The sequence below is a fragment of the Apodemus sylvaticus genome, chromosome 4, assembly GCF_947179515.1.
Source record: "Apodemus sylvaticus chromosome 4, mApoSyl1.1, whole genome shotgun sequence".
NCBI classification, from domain to species: Eukaryota; Metazoa; Chordata; class Mammalia; order Rodentia; family Muridae; genus Apodemus; species Apodemus sylvaticus.
The window spans coordinates 132,942,363-132,956,202 of record NC_067475.1 but is presented as its reverse complement, the minus strand read 5'-3'; the positions used below and the strand labels follow the sequence as shown (position 1 = coordinate 132,956,202).

Here is a 13,840-nt window from a genome sequence, read left to right as displayed (position 1 = left end):
TGACACCTTTACTAATAGAGCTGTTAATCATAGGTATCAGTAAGTATATACAATACACACAAGTGATAGGAAGGCAGAAGGAAAGGTTGTGGGAAGTGCTGTATTCTAGAGCTAGTATTATCAGTCAGAGAGCCTTTGCGTCTGAGTTTAAAAGAAAATTAAGATAAATACTACATGTGTGAACACACATTTTAAAGCAGCAATTAGGGACCAGTGAGATGGTTCAGCCTGTAACAGTGCTTGCTTCATAAGTCTGGTGATTTGAGGTTGATCCCTGTAACCTATGTAAAGGTAGAGGAGAAAACTGACTCTACAGAATTATCCTCATATCTATACTGTGGCATGATTATGGCCTGACACACACACCATACACAGTGAGAGGAGGAGGAGGAGTAAATAAAAATTTATATAACACCTTTAAGCCACAATTTAAACATAGCACATAAGCAAAGATGATCTTTTTTTACTTTTAGGATGACAACGTTTTTTTTTTTTTTTTTTTTTTTTTTTTTTTTTTTCGTTTTTGATACTGTTTATTTCATTGCAGTCCTAGAATCTAGAACAGAGGCTGACACACACTAGGCTCTCAGTAGAGTTTTATTTCATGAACAAATGTGAAAAACATTCATCTGAATCTTTAAAACAAATATTAGTTGTGTTTATTTTCCTTCTTTCTCTCTATTATATATATATATATATATATATATATATATATATATACACACACACACACACACACACATGCATACAATTTTTTTCCTATTTTTAAGACAGGGTCTCTCTCATGCATGTTGACTGGCCTGGAACTCACAGAGATGCTCTGCCTCTGCCTTCTGCATGCTGAGGTTAAATGGGCTCAACACTATACTTAGCCTTATTTATTATTAAGAACATTTATTTAGTGTTCACTTACAAAATAGCAAGCCCCCATGCCTGCCAATTAAAAAGTAGGTAGAAATAAACATAAGAGCATTCAAAGAAATAGGTGTACAAGTATAATGATTCTTTTTATGTGTGTGTGTATGCATATGCACATGCATGTTCAGTTAATTTTGCTTTTTGTTTTCTACTCTTATATTTTTAGATCTAATTCAAGACTGGTCTAGTGATAATGCTCCAGACATTTTCTCATTTGTTCCATACACATGGAATTTTAAAATCATGTTTCATCAGTTTGAAATGATTTGGGCTGCTAATCAACATAACTGGATTGACTGTTCCACTAAACAACAGGAAAACGGTAATAATGCTAGAAATTCGGCTCATATTAAGATATGCCAACAAAAATAGTGTTGAAGTTCAGTGGCTTCCCTTCCTCTCTTCTTTCCTCTGTCCCAGAAATCAGATGTTGTACTCTTGTAGTCTATCCCTTAAGACAAAAATTTGATAGCCTGTGGTGATTGAGCAGGTCTTTGTAGAAAAAAATAAGCTCCCTTCTAACCACAAGACACATTTTTAGTCCCATTACCTCCTCAGTAGGTAAGTCAGGTCAAATTATCCAAGTGCTACAAAGGTTGACTACCCCAAAAACTTAAGAATCAAGGATGCCTTTTTCTCTCAGTATCGACAGCTCTTCTGTTCACCCTTATCCATCCCCATCCAGTGTTAACACACATGAGGTGAGTATCTCTTCTACGTCAGGGGCTTCTTCAGAAGAACTGTCTACAGGGTTAGCTCACATTAGCACTTCTCCTCGATCCTGCTTCTCTCTTCATTCACTTATAACAACTAGAGTCGATTTTCCTGTATTATCTCAATTAGTCTAATTGAGAATTGGCTTAGATTTTCATGTTTCCTTGCAGTTAATCTTATTCATGTGTACATTTAATGTAGTCTTCCCATTTAAAGTTTGTTGACATTAAAGCAGATCTCCTTTTTCTTTTTACAGTGTATCTGGCAGCCTGTGGAGAAACACTGAACATTGACTTTTCTTTGCCTTTTACGGACTTTGTTCCAGCTACATGCAACACCAGATTCTCTTTAAGAGTACGTACAGTTGGTTGTATTGTTTCTCCCACAGGTTACTAGTAAGTTTGATTTCCCAGACCTCGTATGTGCGCCTGCCTTTCCATCCATTTCTCCCCTGAGCATGTAGCATCTGCCAGGGACCACGAGCTTTAGTGTCAGTTACCTCCTCTGTCCTTGTTAACAGCCCCCAAGAAATTAACCACAAACTATTTTCTTACAATTCATTTGTGATCTCTTTTATCTTTTTTTCTTTTTATTGTTGGTATAGCACCTTCTACCTGAAATATGCTATTAACAAATTTTGTGCTTCTTTCTATTTGATTCCTAGTTAAACCATAAAATCAGAGAACGACCATAAGTTGTTGGTTTTTTTTTTTTTTTTTTGGTTTTTGTTTTTTTTTTTTTTTTTTTTTTAGTTTATCTAAAAAACAGCAGTTATGTACTTCTAAGTTCAAAATTTTGTGTGACGTCTAATATTAATGTATGGTAAACACTGCCAATCCCAATACTATTTGAATTATAGTAGTAAAAACAGCAGTAATGATATGACCAATTAACACCTATTAACCCTTTGTAAGTGAACCAGACAGTGCTCTGAGTGCTGTATGCATAGTAATTTATTTATTTATTTATTTTTTACAAGCCACATTTTATACCCCTGCTTCAGTCCACCCTCCAGCTTTTCTACATCCCATACCTCCTCCCCACCCCCACTGTCTCCACGTGGATATCCCCCTGCCCTTCTCCCCCCCCCCTCCCCCCCCACCCCCCCCACCCCCAACTCTCCTGACTTCCCTGGAGCCTCTAGTCTCTTGAGGTTAGGTGCATCATCTCTGAATGAACACAGATCCTGCAGTCATCTGCTGTATATATGTTGGAGACCTCACATCAGCTGGTATATGGCTGCCTGGTTAGTGGTCCAGTGTTTGAGAGATCTTGGGGGTCCAGATTAATTGAGACTGCTGGTCCTTCTACTGTGGGTCACCCTCAGCTTCCTTCCTTCAGCCTTCCCTAATTCAACAACAGGAGTCAGTTGCTTCTGTCCATTGGTTGGGTACAAATATCTGCATCTGACTCTTTTTTTTTTTATTTTATTATATTTATTTTATGTATGTGAATACCTTGTTGCTGTCTTCAGACACACCAGAAGAAGGCATTGAATTCCATTACAGATGGTTCTGAGCCACCATGTAGCTTTTGGGAATTGAACTTAGGACCTCTGGAAGAGTAGTCAGTGCTCTTAACCACTGAGCTATCTCTCCAGCCCCCTGCATCTGACTCTTTTAGCTGCTTGTTGAGATTTCCGGAGTATAGTCATGCTAGGTCCCCTTTTGTGAGCATTCCATAGCCTCAGTAATAGTGTTAGGCCTTGGGACCTCCCCTTGAGCTGGATTCCACTTTGTCCCTATTGCTGGATCTTCTTTTCCTCAGGCTCTCCATGTCCATCCCTATAATTCTTTCAGAGAGGAACAATTATGGGTCAGAGTTGTGACTGTGGGATGCCCCCCATCATTTGATGCCCTGTTTTCCTGTTCGAGGTGGGCTCTACAAGTTCCCTCTAACTACTGTTGGGCATTTAATCTAAAATCATTCCCTTTGAGTCCTAAGAGTCTCTCACCTCCCAGGTTTTTGGTGCATTTTGGAGGGTCCCCAAGCCTCCTATCTCCCGAGGTTGCTTGTTTCCTTCCTTTCTGTTGGCCCTCAGGGCTTCAGTCCTTTTCCTTCTCACAATACCAGATAGGTTCCCCTCTTCTCGCCCACTCTGCCACCTCCCCTTTCCCCCTCCACTTTTCCTCTGAGGTTCCTCCCTCCATCCCTACTTGTGATTGTTTTCTTCTCCCTCCCAAGTGGGACTGGGGTGTTCTCACTTGGGCACTGAAGCTTGTTGACCTTTTTGAGTTCTGTGGAGTAGATCTTAAGGTATTCTGTACTTTATTTTATTTTTTTGTGTGGCTAATATCCACTTATTAGTGAGTATATACCATGCATGTCCTTTTGGGTCTCAGGTACCTCATTCAGGATGATATTTTCTAGTTCCATCCATTTGCCTGCAAAACTCAGAATGTCCTCATTCTTAATAGCTGAGTATTATTCCATTGTGTAAATGAACCACATTTCTGTATCCATTCTTTTATCGTGGGACATCTGGGTTGTTTCTAGCTGCTGGCTATCATAAACAAGTCTGCTATGAACATAGTGGAGCATGTGCCCCTGTGGCAGGTGGAGCATCTTTTGGGTATATTCACAAGAGTGATATAGCTGGGTCTGCAGGTAGATCTGTTTCTAATTATCTGAGGAACCTCCAGACTGATTTCCAGAGTAGTTGTACCAATTTGCAATCCCACCAGCAATGGAGGCATGTTTCTTTTTCTCCACATCCTCTCCAACATGTGTTGTCACCTGAGGTTTTGATCTTAGCCTTTCTGATTGGTGTAAGGTGGTATCTCAGGGTTGTTTTGATTTGCATTTCTCTGATCACTAAGGACTTTGAACATTTCTTTAGGTGCTTCTCAGCCATTCAAGTACAGATTGGGAAAAAAATCTTCACTAACCCCACATCTAATAGAGGACTAATATCTAAAATATATAAAGAACTCAAGAAACTACCAAAAAACCCAATAAAAAAATGGGGTATAGAACTAAACCGAGATTTCACAACTGAGGAAACTCATTTAGCTTTTACAAAGCTGTCTTGATATTGTTACTTGCATTTGTATCTTAGAAAACTGTGATGTATTTGGGCATGATCCTTTAATTTTAGTATTCAGTACCTAGAGGCAGGAAGACGACAAATTGAGGAACATTTGAGCTACATTGACCTATAAGAGGGAGGATGCTTAAAAATTGGGAAACAGGTTATGTAAAATTTTGTGGAGCTAGTGAGTTGCCACATTGGATTTTGAGCCGTGACAGTGTAGCTTAGGGAGCAGCATTCTTTAACCACCCTGTTCTCCTGCTGCTGTGTTATCTGCTGAGAAGCTAGGCATTAAAATGAGAGAAGAATAGGGGACCCATAAGAAATAGTGACCCCCAACCAAGGTCAAGTTCAGAAATTGTAGACCACATTCTACTTGATTCTACATTAGAGAAGTTTTGATTTTATTAAATTGAGTATGATGTAATATCCATAAACAATATTTTTTTTTATATTAAATGCGGGTTTACTGGGAAGCTGCTTTCAGGTTGGTAAGTTTACTGGCCCCAAGACTGAGGCCAGGGAAGTCATCTTGGGGATAGAGAAATGGGAAGTGGGGAGAGAAAGAAAGTGCATGCCGACAGAGAGAGAAGGAAGAGAGAGAGGGAGCCATAAACAATATTTTTGATCATCAAAAATAGTCATTGAATTGCTATTTGGAAACTGCATTGCTTTTTGTAATATTTGTTCTATATCGTTCTAGAATTATTTAATTTTAGTCATTGTTAAATCTTATTCCTGGTATTTATCTGACTTTTCAGTGTAAATATGGTATTTAAAATTTATCATTTGATTTTCAGTTTGTTTTAAGGATTATATAGTTAGATTTAAGTGTATATAGTATGCTAACATATGTACATTCTGATTATTATTATAAATTATATTTTAGGGAGAAGATGTTGATCTTCATTTATTTCTACCAGATTGCCATCCTAGTAAATATTCATTATTTATGCTGGTAAAGAATTGTCACCCAAATAAGATGGTTCCTGAAACTGGTATTCCTGCCGAGTGTCAGAGTGGCCAGAAAACAGTCAAACCAAAGTGGCGCAACGTTACTCAGGAAAAGTAAGGGCATAACATAGTGGTCTGAGGATTTTGTGCTCGTATGTAGAGAAATTCCTTTCAAATAGTAAGCTTTATGTGTAAGTAGTGTCCTGTACAGCTGAAGATGGCGTGTCTGAACAGACTCTGTTGTTGTTCCCATTTGGAAGGGCTGGCTGGGTTGAGTGTTGGGCTGTCCCGAGTGTGCTGCTTACCATTGACTATACCTGGCATCCAGTTTACCCACAACGAGCAGACGAGCAGCTAAGACAGTCATGTAAGTGTTTTGTATATCATGTGTTTTCAAACAACTGCTGTTTTAGTGATGCTTGATTGAAGATACAAAAGATAAAATTAATTGACATCTGTGTATTCTCAAATACCTATGAATTTGTATTCTTTACCTATTTTGGAATAATTTTAGGTAATTTTGTTGAGCATTTACTCTGTACCAAAATGGAATCAAACAGTTTTCTTACTTATGCCATTTGTACCTTCTTGGCACTCTGTGACATGGATAATGTAATTATGCTTATTTTAGAGTTACAGAGATTTTTTCCCAGGATCTACCAAAACAAAAGTAGCAAAGCTGAACTATAAAATATAGTGTTATGTAGTATATTTATGATGGCTAATTGAGTGGAATGTTAGTTTTTAATACACTTTCACAACTATCATATAGTTTATAGATTATCAAAGATAATGTGTTGCCTTCCTGAGTGTGGAGGAAGAATTTAGGGGTTAAGTGATTTTTTATTCTTTGTATTTTCTAATTTGTTATGTTTCTAAGAACAGTTTTTACAGTTATTCATTTTTATGATATTTAATAATGTCACACATACTTAACTATTTATATGAAAGCAACTTTGATTTAATGCCTAAATAGAGTTGGTGCCTATTGTGACCTGAGTTTCTGAGTTTCTTAGGGTCTTACAGTGTTCTGTGTAGTGGGAGCCCTCCATCGAGTCTAACTTATACTCTCCTTGTTGGTCTTTGCTTTCTGCATTATTGGCCTTTCAGAGTTTTTTGTTAAATATTACAGATGCTATATTATGATTATTTGATTTTATATAAACACAGTGAAATTTTATATAATGTCTTTGAAGAACTTCTAAAAAGTCATTTTATTTTTTTCCTGGCATACTAATCTTTTCACCTCTATCTGTTTATTCCAGTGTCAGAAATGGAAGAAACAATGCTTTCTGTGCTAAGGCCAGCTCAGAAGCCACCTGAGAGAGTTGTTTCTTCTCCATCTACATCACCACGTCCTCCTGTTGATCCCTCAGAACTTCCCCCTGATAAACTTCATGTAGAAATGGAACTGTCCCCAGATTCTCAGATAACTCTCTATGGACCGCTGTTAAATGCCTTTTTATGTATAAAGGTATTGTATTATTTTAGGAAAAGCTTATGTTTTTAAACATATGTTAAGCAGTAATAATAGAATATTAGGGCCATAAGGAATATCTAGTTGGATGATTTAAATAGTTGTTTAGTTAGTTTATGTGTGCAACTGGACCCTATCCTACCCTCGTCCATCCAGTGACCAGATTTTTTTAAGAAAATAATTTTTCATGTTTTTCCCTCCCCTAACTCCTCTTAGAGCCTCCCTACCTCTCTACAAACCCAAGTTTACATGTTTTGTCCCTCTATCTTTAAAAAAAAAAGGATATGTATAAAACTAGTAAAAAAAAAAAAAAAGAAAAACCATAGATGCAAGAAACATAGGTGAATACTATTCTGCTGTGTAAATTCATCACATTTTAATTATCCATATAACATTTTATGGATATTGAGACTCTTATTTCCAATTTCTGGCTGTTATTAATAGAGCAGCAATAGCCACGAAACAGCAAGTATCTCTGTAGTAGGATGCCGAGCTCTTCGGGTATATGCCCAAGAGTTGTATAGCATGATCTTGAGGTTGGTTATTCCCAGCTCCTTGAGTAACCACCACATTGATTTCCATAGTGGGTCTGCAAGTGTGCACTCCCACCTGCAATGGATGGGTGTTCCCCTCATAGCATATTTCTGCCAGTATGAGCTGCCATGTGTTTATTCATTTTGGTCATTCTGACTAGGGTAAGATGAACTCTCACATAGTTTTAATTTGTATTTCCTTGATGGCTAAGAGTGTTGAACATGTTTAAAGTGTTTCTCATTTGTGTTTCATCATTTGAGAACTCTGTGTAAAGTCCTATAGCTTGTTTTTAAATTGGATTTCTTGATTTTCAGCTTTTATACTTCTTTATAATCTAGATACTAAGCCTCTATCAGATGTTTCATTGGTAGGACCTTGTCCCACTCTGCAAGCTGGCACTTTGTCTGAGTGATTGTGTCCTTTGCCATACAGAAGCTTTTCAGTTTTGTTTGGTTCCATTTATTCATTGTTGGTCTTACTGACTGTTCTATCAGTGTCCTTTTCAGGAAGTCTTTTCCTATGCCAATGAGTTTATTCTAACCTCACTTTCTCTTCTATTAGATTCAGGGTATACTGCCTTATGTTGAAATCCTTAATTTATTTGGAGTTGAGTTTTATGCAGGGTGATTGATATGGATCTATTTGCATTCTTCTACATGCAGACTTTCAGTTAGTAATAGTTGCTAGAGGAATAGACACTAAAAGAAGAAATGAAAGAAGACAGATCTATGGATATATTTTAATATATTATAGCTAATATAACAGAAGTAGCACTTAATATTTGAGCATAATTAGCTAAGATTTCTTGTAAGTTATGCTTTACAAATAAAAACTGATTTATCTCACAGTCATCCAAATTATTTAAAACAAATTAAGTTTTAAGTGGATGTGGACCATATTTTGGAATGAAGAATGAATCCAGGGCTGCTTCCTTTTGGCATAACTTTTTCATGTTGATTAACTGCACAGTAAAATAGCACTTCCAGGTTAATGCCGGAGGTATGGTTATTCATTTAATATTCCAGGGGCTATTTCTGGAAAAATACTTGAGGACTGACTGTCCTAGAGATATTTTTACTTTTTTTATATTCAGATTAAATATTAAAAATGCCTCCTATAAGTCATCATCAAGTCTTACTAATTTATTAATTTTTTTCTAGTAAGTGCTGTAATCCGTCAGGTCCTGTTTCATAGCTAACAGCCTTGCTTATGATTAGAGCAGCTTTGTGACATCACTTATATGAACTCCATGAAACTATTTGCTTAGGAGTTTGTAACCTTGTTTTTATTTTTCTGTTAGATGTAAACTGTATTTGATTATAGAAGGATTCTCTTCAGCAGCAGTAGATTACTTGTGACAAAGATGTTTTTGGTGGATCTGATTTTATAATGTCATTCCCCTTTTAGTTTTACGACTGCAGAGATTTGGTTATTGAAAGCTTAGTTAAATGGGAATTTCTTATATGACATTTTCTGGGAAGACATACTGACTCCAGATACAGAGAGCACCATCAGACTGAAGAAAACATTGCATCTAACTCTGGCTTGGTGAACCAGTGGGCTTACTGGGGTTACTTAATAGAAGCATGAGGAACTCTAAGGTAGCATCACCACTATGAAGTCTCACCTCTAGTGTTTTCAATAATGAAAAGCTGTACCACTAAAGTCTCACTCCCTTAGTCAAACTGCTCTGTCTTACATTCTGTAGTTCCTTCCAGGACCTTATGCAGCTGGAGGAGAATCTTAGGTGAGGGTCTTGTAATACTCCCCCCCTTCCACCAGGGAATGTTAGGAGCCTCATCACCATTACCGCAGGCCTAGCTGTGAGCCACATCCTGCTTGTTGGTTGCTCAGGCTGTAAGCCATGATCTTTTGTAGATCATCACAGCCACTTTGTTTCGTGAGTGCATGCCCAAGAAAGTAGCTTCCCAGTCCATAGTTTCCTGATACATTACATCTAGTCAGAAAGCAGAGAGAGATGAATGCTAGTGTTCTTGGATGTTCATAGGGTGATGTCACCCACATCTAGGGTAGCTCTTTTCTGCCTAGTTAAACTTTCCTGGAAATAACTTCATAGATGAACCCAAAAGTATATACTTTTATGGTATTTATAAATCTCACCAAGTTGAAATGAGATTAACCATCACAGGTGACTTGCAAAATTATAGCTCAATGAGCTGCTAAGGAATCAGTGAGACTATGAGGTAGCTTCAGAGATGCCTTAGGTCTGATGGTAGCTGATGAGGTAAAACCATAGGTGCCAAGGGCTGTGCAGAGAGTTAAGATTAAAAACAATAAAACTGTGAAGGATATTTATAGTTCTATCCATGAAATGCCTATAACTTATAGGTTTACATATAGAAAATGAGTATGTCAGTATATACTTTTGCCTCAAGTATAGTGTGTTGCTTTTTAAACATTTTTATTTGAAATATTTTTATGTTAGGGAATATTTCTACGTAGGCAATCTTTGTAGCAAATGTTAATGGTGCTGGCATTCTTGACTCTTTCCTGGTGAGATGTTTCAGCCAGTTTCCAGGATGATGGGTTCCTCATTCTACTCCAAAAATTTGCCCTGTTACTATATTGTGTTTTGATGTAATTCTTTTTATGTGATACCAAAAGTTTCTCTTGTACTGAAAAAAGTTTTAAAATCTGAATGATCTAATAACTTAGAGCTTCTATGAAATATCTAAAGCAAGTTATAAAATATATGACTTGATATTAAATATGTAAAAATTTTAGGCAAACATTTGTCTAGTTTAGTGAACTCATTGCTTCTTTTTGTAATTCTTTAAATTTCTGATTTGTGAGCTAGAAAGCATAGCATCATGCTTGCAAGAGGATGATGTTCTGTCTTAAGATCCTTACCTTCTGTTCTGTTAGTAGCCTGTCCATGATAGAACTTTAGAACTTTTCAAGGAAGGCATTATCTATATATGTATCAAACTACAAATTCACATATGTAGATGAAAATATAAAGATCCATTTAATTTATAAATGATATACAAAAAAATATCTCTGTAGTTGGTTGTTTTCGAAAAAGGGATGTCAGATCCACAAAAAACACTGGTCCTAGTTTTATCACCATGATAAGGAACTCTAGGAAGAATACAGGGTGGGCATGCTTTAAAGTCTCTGAAGCTACTTTATAGAATAGGAGTTTGATAACATAACTATATGAACCCAAAGTAATTTCAGTCATTGAAACCTCACTTCTATAAGTACTGTGTCATTAAAAAAAAAGTAAGCTTCAAGTCATTTCTTCTGTTAAGACATATGGTTGTATAATAGTACTATTAACATACTTACCTACATTTACTGTTTTATTTTTCACTAATGAGGAAGACAGTCTTGTTCTTTATAGTCATGTCATATGTTAGTGGTACCAAATAGTCACTGTGGATGAAAGTTTTATGCAATACGTGTGTTCCTTATTTAAAGTGGTTTTAATGGTCTTGGGTAGAAATCCCTCCCACCGTTGATTTTGTTCTTTTTCTTTGTTTTAGCAGGAGGGGGATGTACATTTGTTTGTTTGTTTGTTCTTGTGAGACAAGGTCTTTTGTACTCCAGAGTGGCTTGATACTAATCTTGTAGTTTAAGCTAGCCTTGTTCTCACAGCAATTCTCCTGCCTCAGTCTCCTGAGTACTTAGATTATTGGCTGAATCAAAATTCCTGACTTCCTCTTTCTTTCTTTTTTGAGATTAATATAATTACATTTGTCCCTTTATTTCATCCCTCTAAACCTTCCTAGCACCCCTCCTTGTTCTTTCAAATTCATGGCCTTATTTTTTGTTATGTATACACACATACACATGCGCACATAGATACAAATAACATATACATACATATATATATATATGTATATATATATATATATACACACATACATATACATACACATATACATTCCTAAATATAACCAATTGGCGTACTCTTCCCTAGAGAAGAAGATTTCTTCTGCTCTCAGCATTTTTCAGTTACCTCTAGTTCTTTGTGGAGTTTTGCAGCCTTATGGGCTTTTCCTCTCTACTTTGGCATGTCTGTTGGTATCATTCTTGTTTAGCGCATGTCCAGGCAGCCATGTTGGTGAGACAATGAGTGTGGTACTTGACTTTTTAGGAGACACAGTCTCACAACAATCTTCCGATCTTCTGGTTCTTAACAGTATTTCTGTCCCCCTTCTGCAATGTTCCCTTAATGTTTCCTTAAGTGTGGGAGTATTATGCAGATGTGTTTACTGGGACTAGGTTCCACAACTCTGCATTATTGATCACTTGCAGTTTTCTGTAGTGATTACCAGTGGATTTTGTAGTGCAAAATCCAGTTTCCTTGATGAAGGTTGAAGACTATACTTATCTGTGGGAGTAAGGGTGAGTGTTAGATTGTTAGGGATTATTCTGGTTTAGTAGTGGTTATAGATTCCCTTCTAATATCCATGACTTCACATCACTGAATAATTAGTTAGGTTTCCAGTACTAGGCATAATTTACTTCTTGTTGAGCAAGTCTTAAGTCCAGGTCAAGAGCTATTGGTTACCACTAAGGCATGCATTTGAATTTTTTAAGTTTGAACAACAACCACATTTGTTTTTATAAATTTAATATTATAGAGCCTGGACAAATGACTTAGTTGGTAAAAGAGCTTGCTGTGCAAGCATTAGCACCTGAGTGGCATCCTGAGCACCCACATAAGAAGTCATGTATGATTGTGTGTGGGTTCTGGAGGCATACTGGCCAACTAGCCTGGTTGAATGGTGATCCTGCAAATCAGTAAGACTGTTCTCAGCGACTAAGGATAGCAGTAATGGAAGGCATTCAGTGTCTTCCCGTGGCCTCTGCATGTGCCAGCACCAAATATTCATATACTACACATATCTAGCACACATGTTTATACGTGAAATGTAATGTTGGAATTAAGATATAATTTTATTTTTTTATTCATACTTTTTATCCTGTTTTACAAGGACAATGATCACAGTTTTAGGTTGCAACTGTGCTATTTATAGGTGGACAGGACTAAAGAAAATAGGGAAAGGTACTGGTTGAGTTAATAGTAGTAGAATTTTACTTATAGTCTTTTTATTAATTATATGAGCCAAAAGAATATCCTTTCCTAAAAAAAAAAAAAAAGAATATCCTTTCCTAGAAGAAGGTTCTGTGGCCTGATATTTACAACCTAGTCCTAAAATAAATTTGTCAGTAACCAACAGTACAGAATATGCCAAAATACTGACTAAGTTCTCATACTTAACAATATAACTAACAGTGGTGATACTTAACAAGTTTTCTTTCATACTCACAGATCAAATAGGGAAAATGAAAGAGAACTTCAATCAAAACTAAATTTGTTTAAGATAAAGTTTATTTACAAATGTAAGGAAATCAAAATAATAATACTTTAAATACTTGGATATAAAATAAAAATTAATGAATTATGTGAATGAAATTTGATAATTGTTAGTAAATTCTGCTTTATTTCATTAATAATATAAGATGTACACTAAGAGCTTTTGAATCTTTTGGGAAATATTCTAACTGGCATATATAATTACATATTTATCTAATTGGACTTAGCCAAATTAGCTTTCAGTGAATGAGTCTGCTTCTCTCTGAAAATTCCCCTGGGGTTATCTCATTTTGAGAAGCAAAGACTGAAAGCCATTGAGACCTTCAGACCTTCAGAGTGTCTTTGAAGATCTAAATTTTTGTAAGTTGTCTAGGAGCTTTATTATATTGCATATTTTAATGCAGAACATTTATTTACAAAGAGAAATGTTCTTTTTCATATGACTTAAGTAGGCCTGATGCTTTTAGGTAAATATGGCAGTTTGGTAAGATACATATTATATAACATAGGGCTCAGAGACTTCTCTTATTAATGGTAGCTTGTTTAAATACTTACAGGAAAACTACTTTGGAGAAGATGACATGTACATGGACTTTGAAGAGGTCATTTCAAGCCCTGTCCTGTCACTGTCAACATCCTCCAGTTCTGGATGGACTGCTGTTGGAATGGACAATGACAAAAGGGAAAATGAAAGTTCAGCCAAGTCAATCCATCCTCTTGCCTTGCGGCCCTGGGATATTACTGTACTTGTTAATTTGTATAAGGTTCACGGGCGCCTTCCTGTGGTAAGTGTGATATGTATATTATGATACCTGTCTAACAGAGGAAGCTGTATATCTTTGAACTTTACATTTTCTTTTTT

The 13,840-nt window shown here is 36.4% G+C and overlaps 1 protein-coding gene across 9 annotated transcripts in view; it reads left to right on the top strand.

Moving 5' to 3' along the window:
• The window catches only part of Bltp1 (bridge-like lipid transfer protein family member 1), a 204,637-nt gene that overhangs the window by 59,708 nt on the left and 131,089 nt on the right, over positions 1-13,840 (top strand). For all 9 annotated transcript variants that reach the window (XM_052180612.1, XM_052180617.1, XM_052180611.1 and 6 more), the window contains exons 16-21: positions 1,085-1,240; positions 1,889-1,986; positions 5,553-5,731; positions 5,878-5,984; positions 6,883-7,091; positions 13,536-13,763. In XM_052180612.1, the coding sequence (XP_052036572.1) occupies positions 1,085-1,240; positions 1,889-1,986; positions 5,553-5,731; positions 5,878-5,984; positions 6,883-7,091; positions 13,536-13,763 (977 nt within the window). The remainder of the gene's footprint in view (positions 1-1,084; positions 1,241-1,888; positions 1,987-5,552; positions 5,732-5,877; positions 5,985-6,882; positions 7,092-13,535; positions 13,764-13,840) is intronic.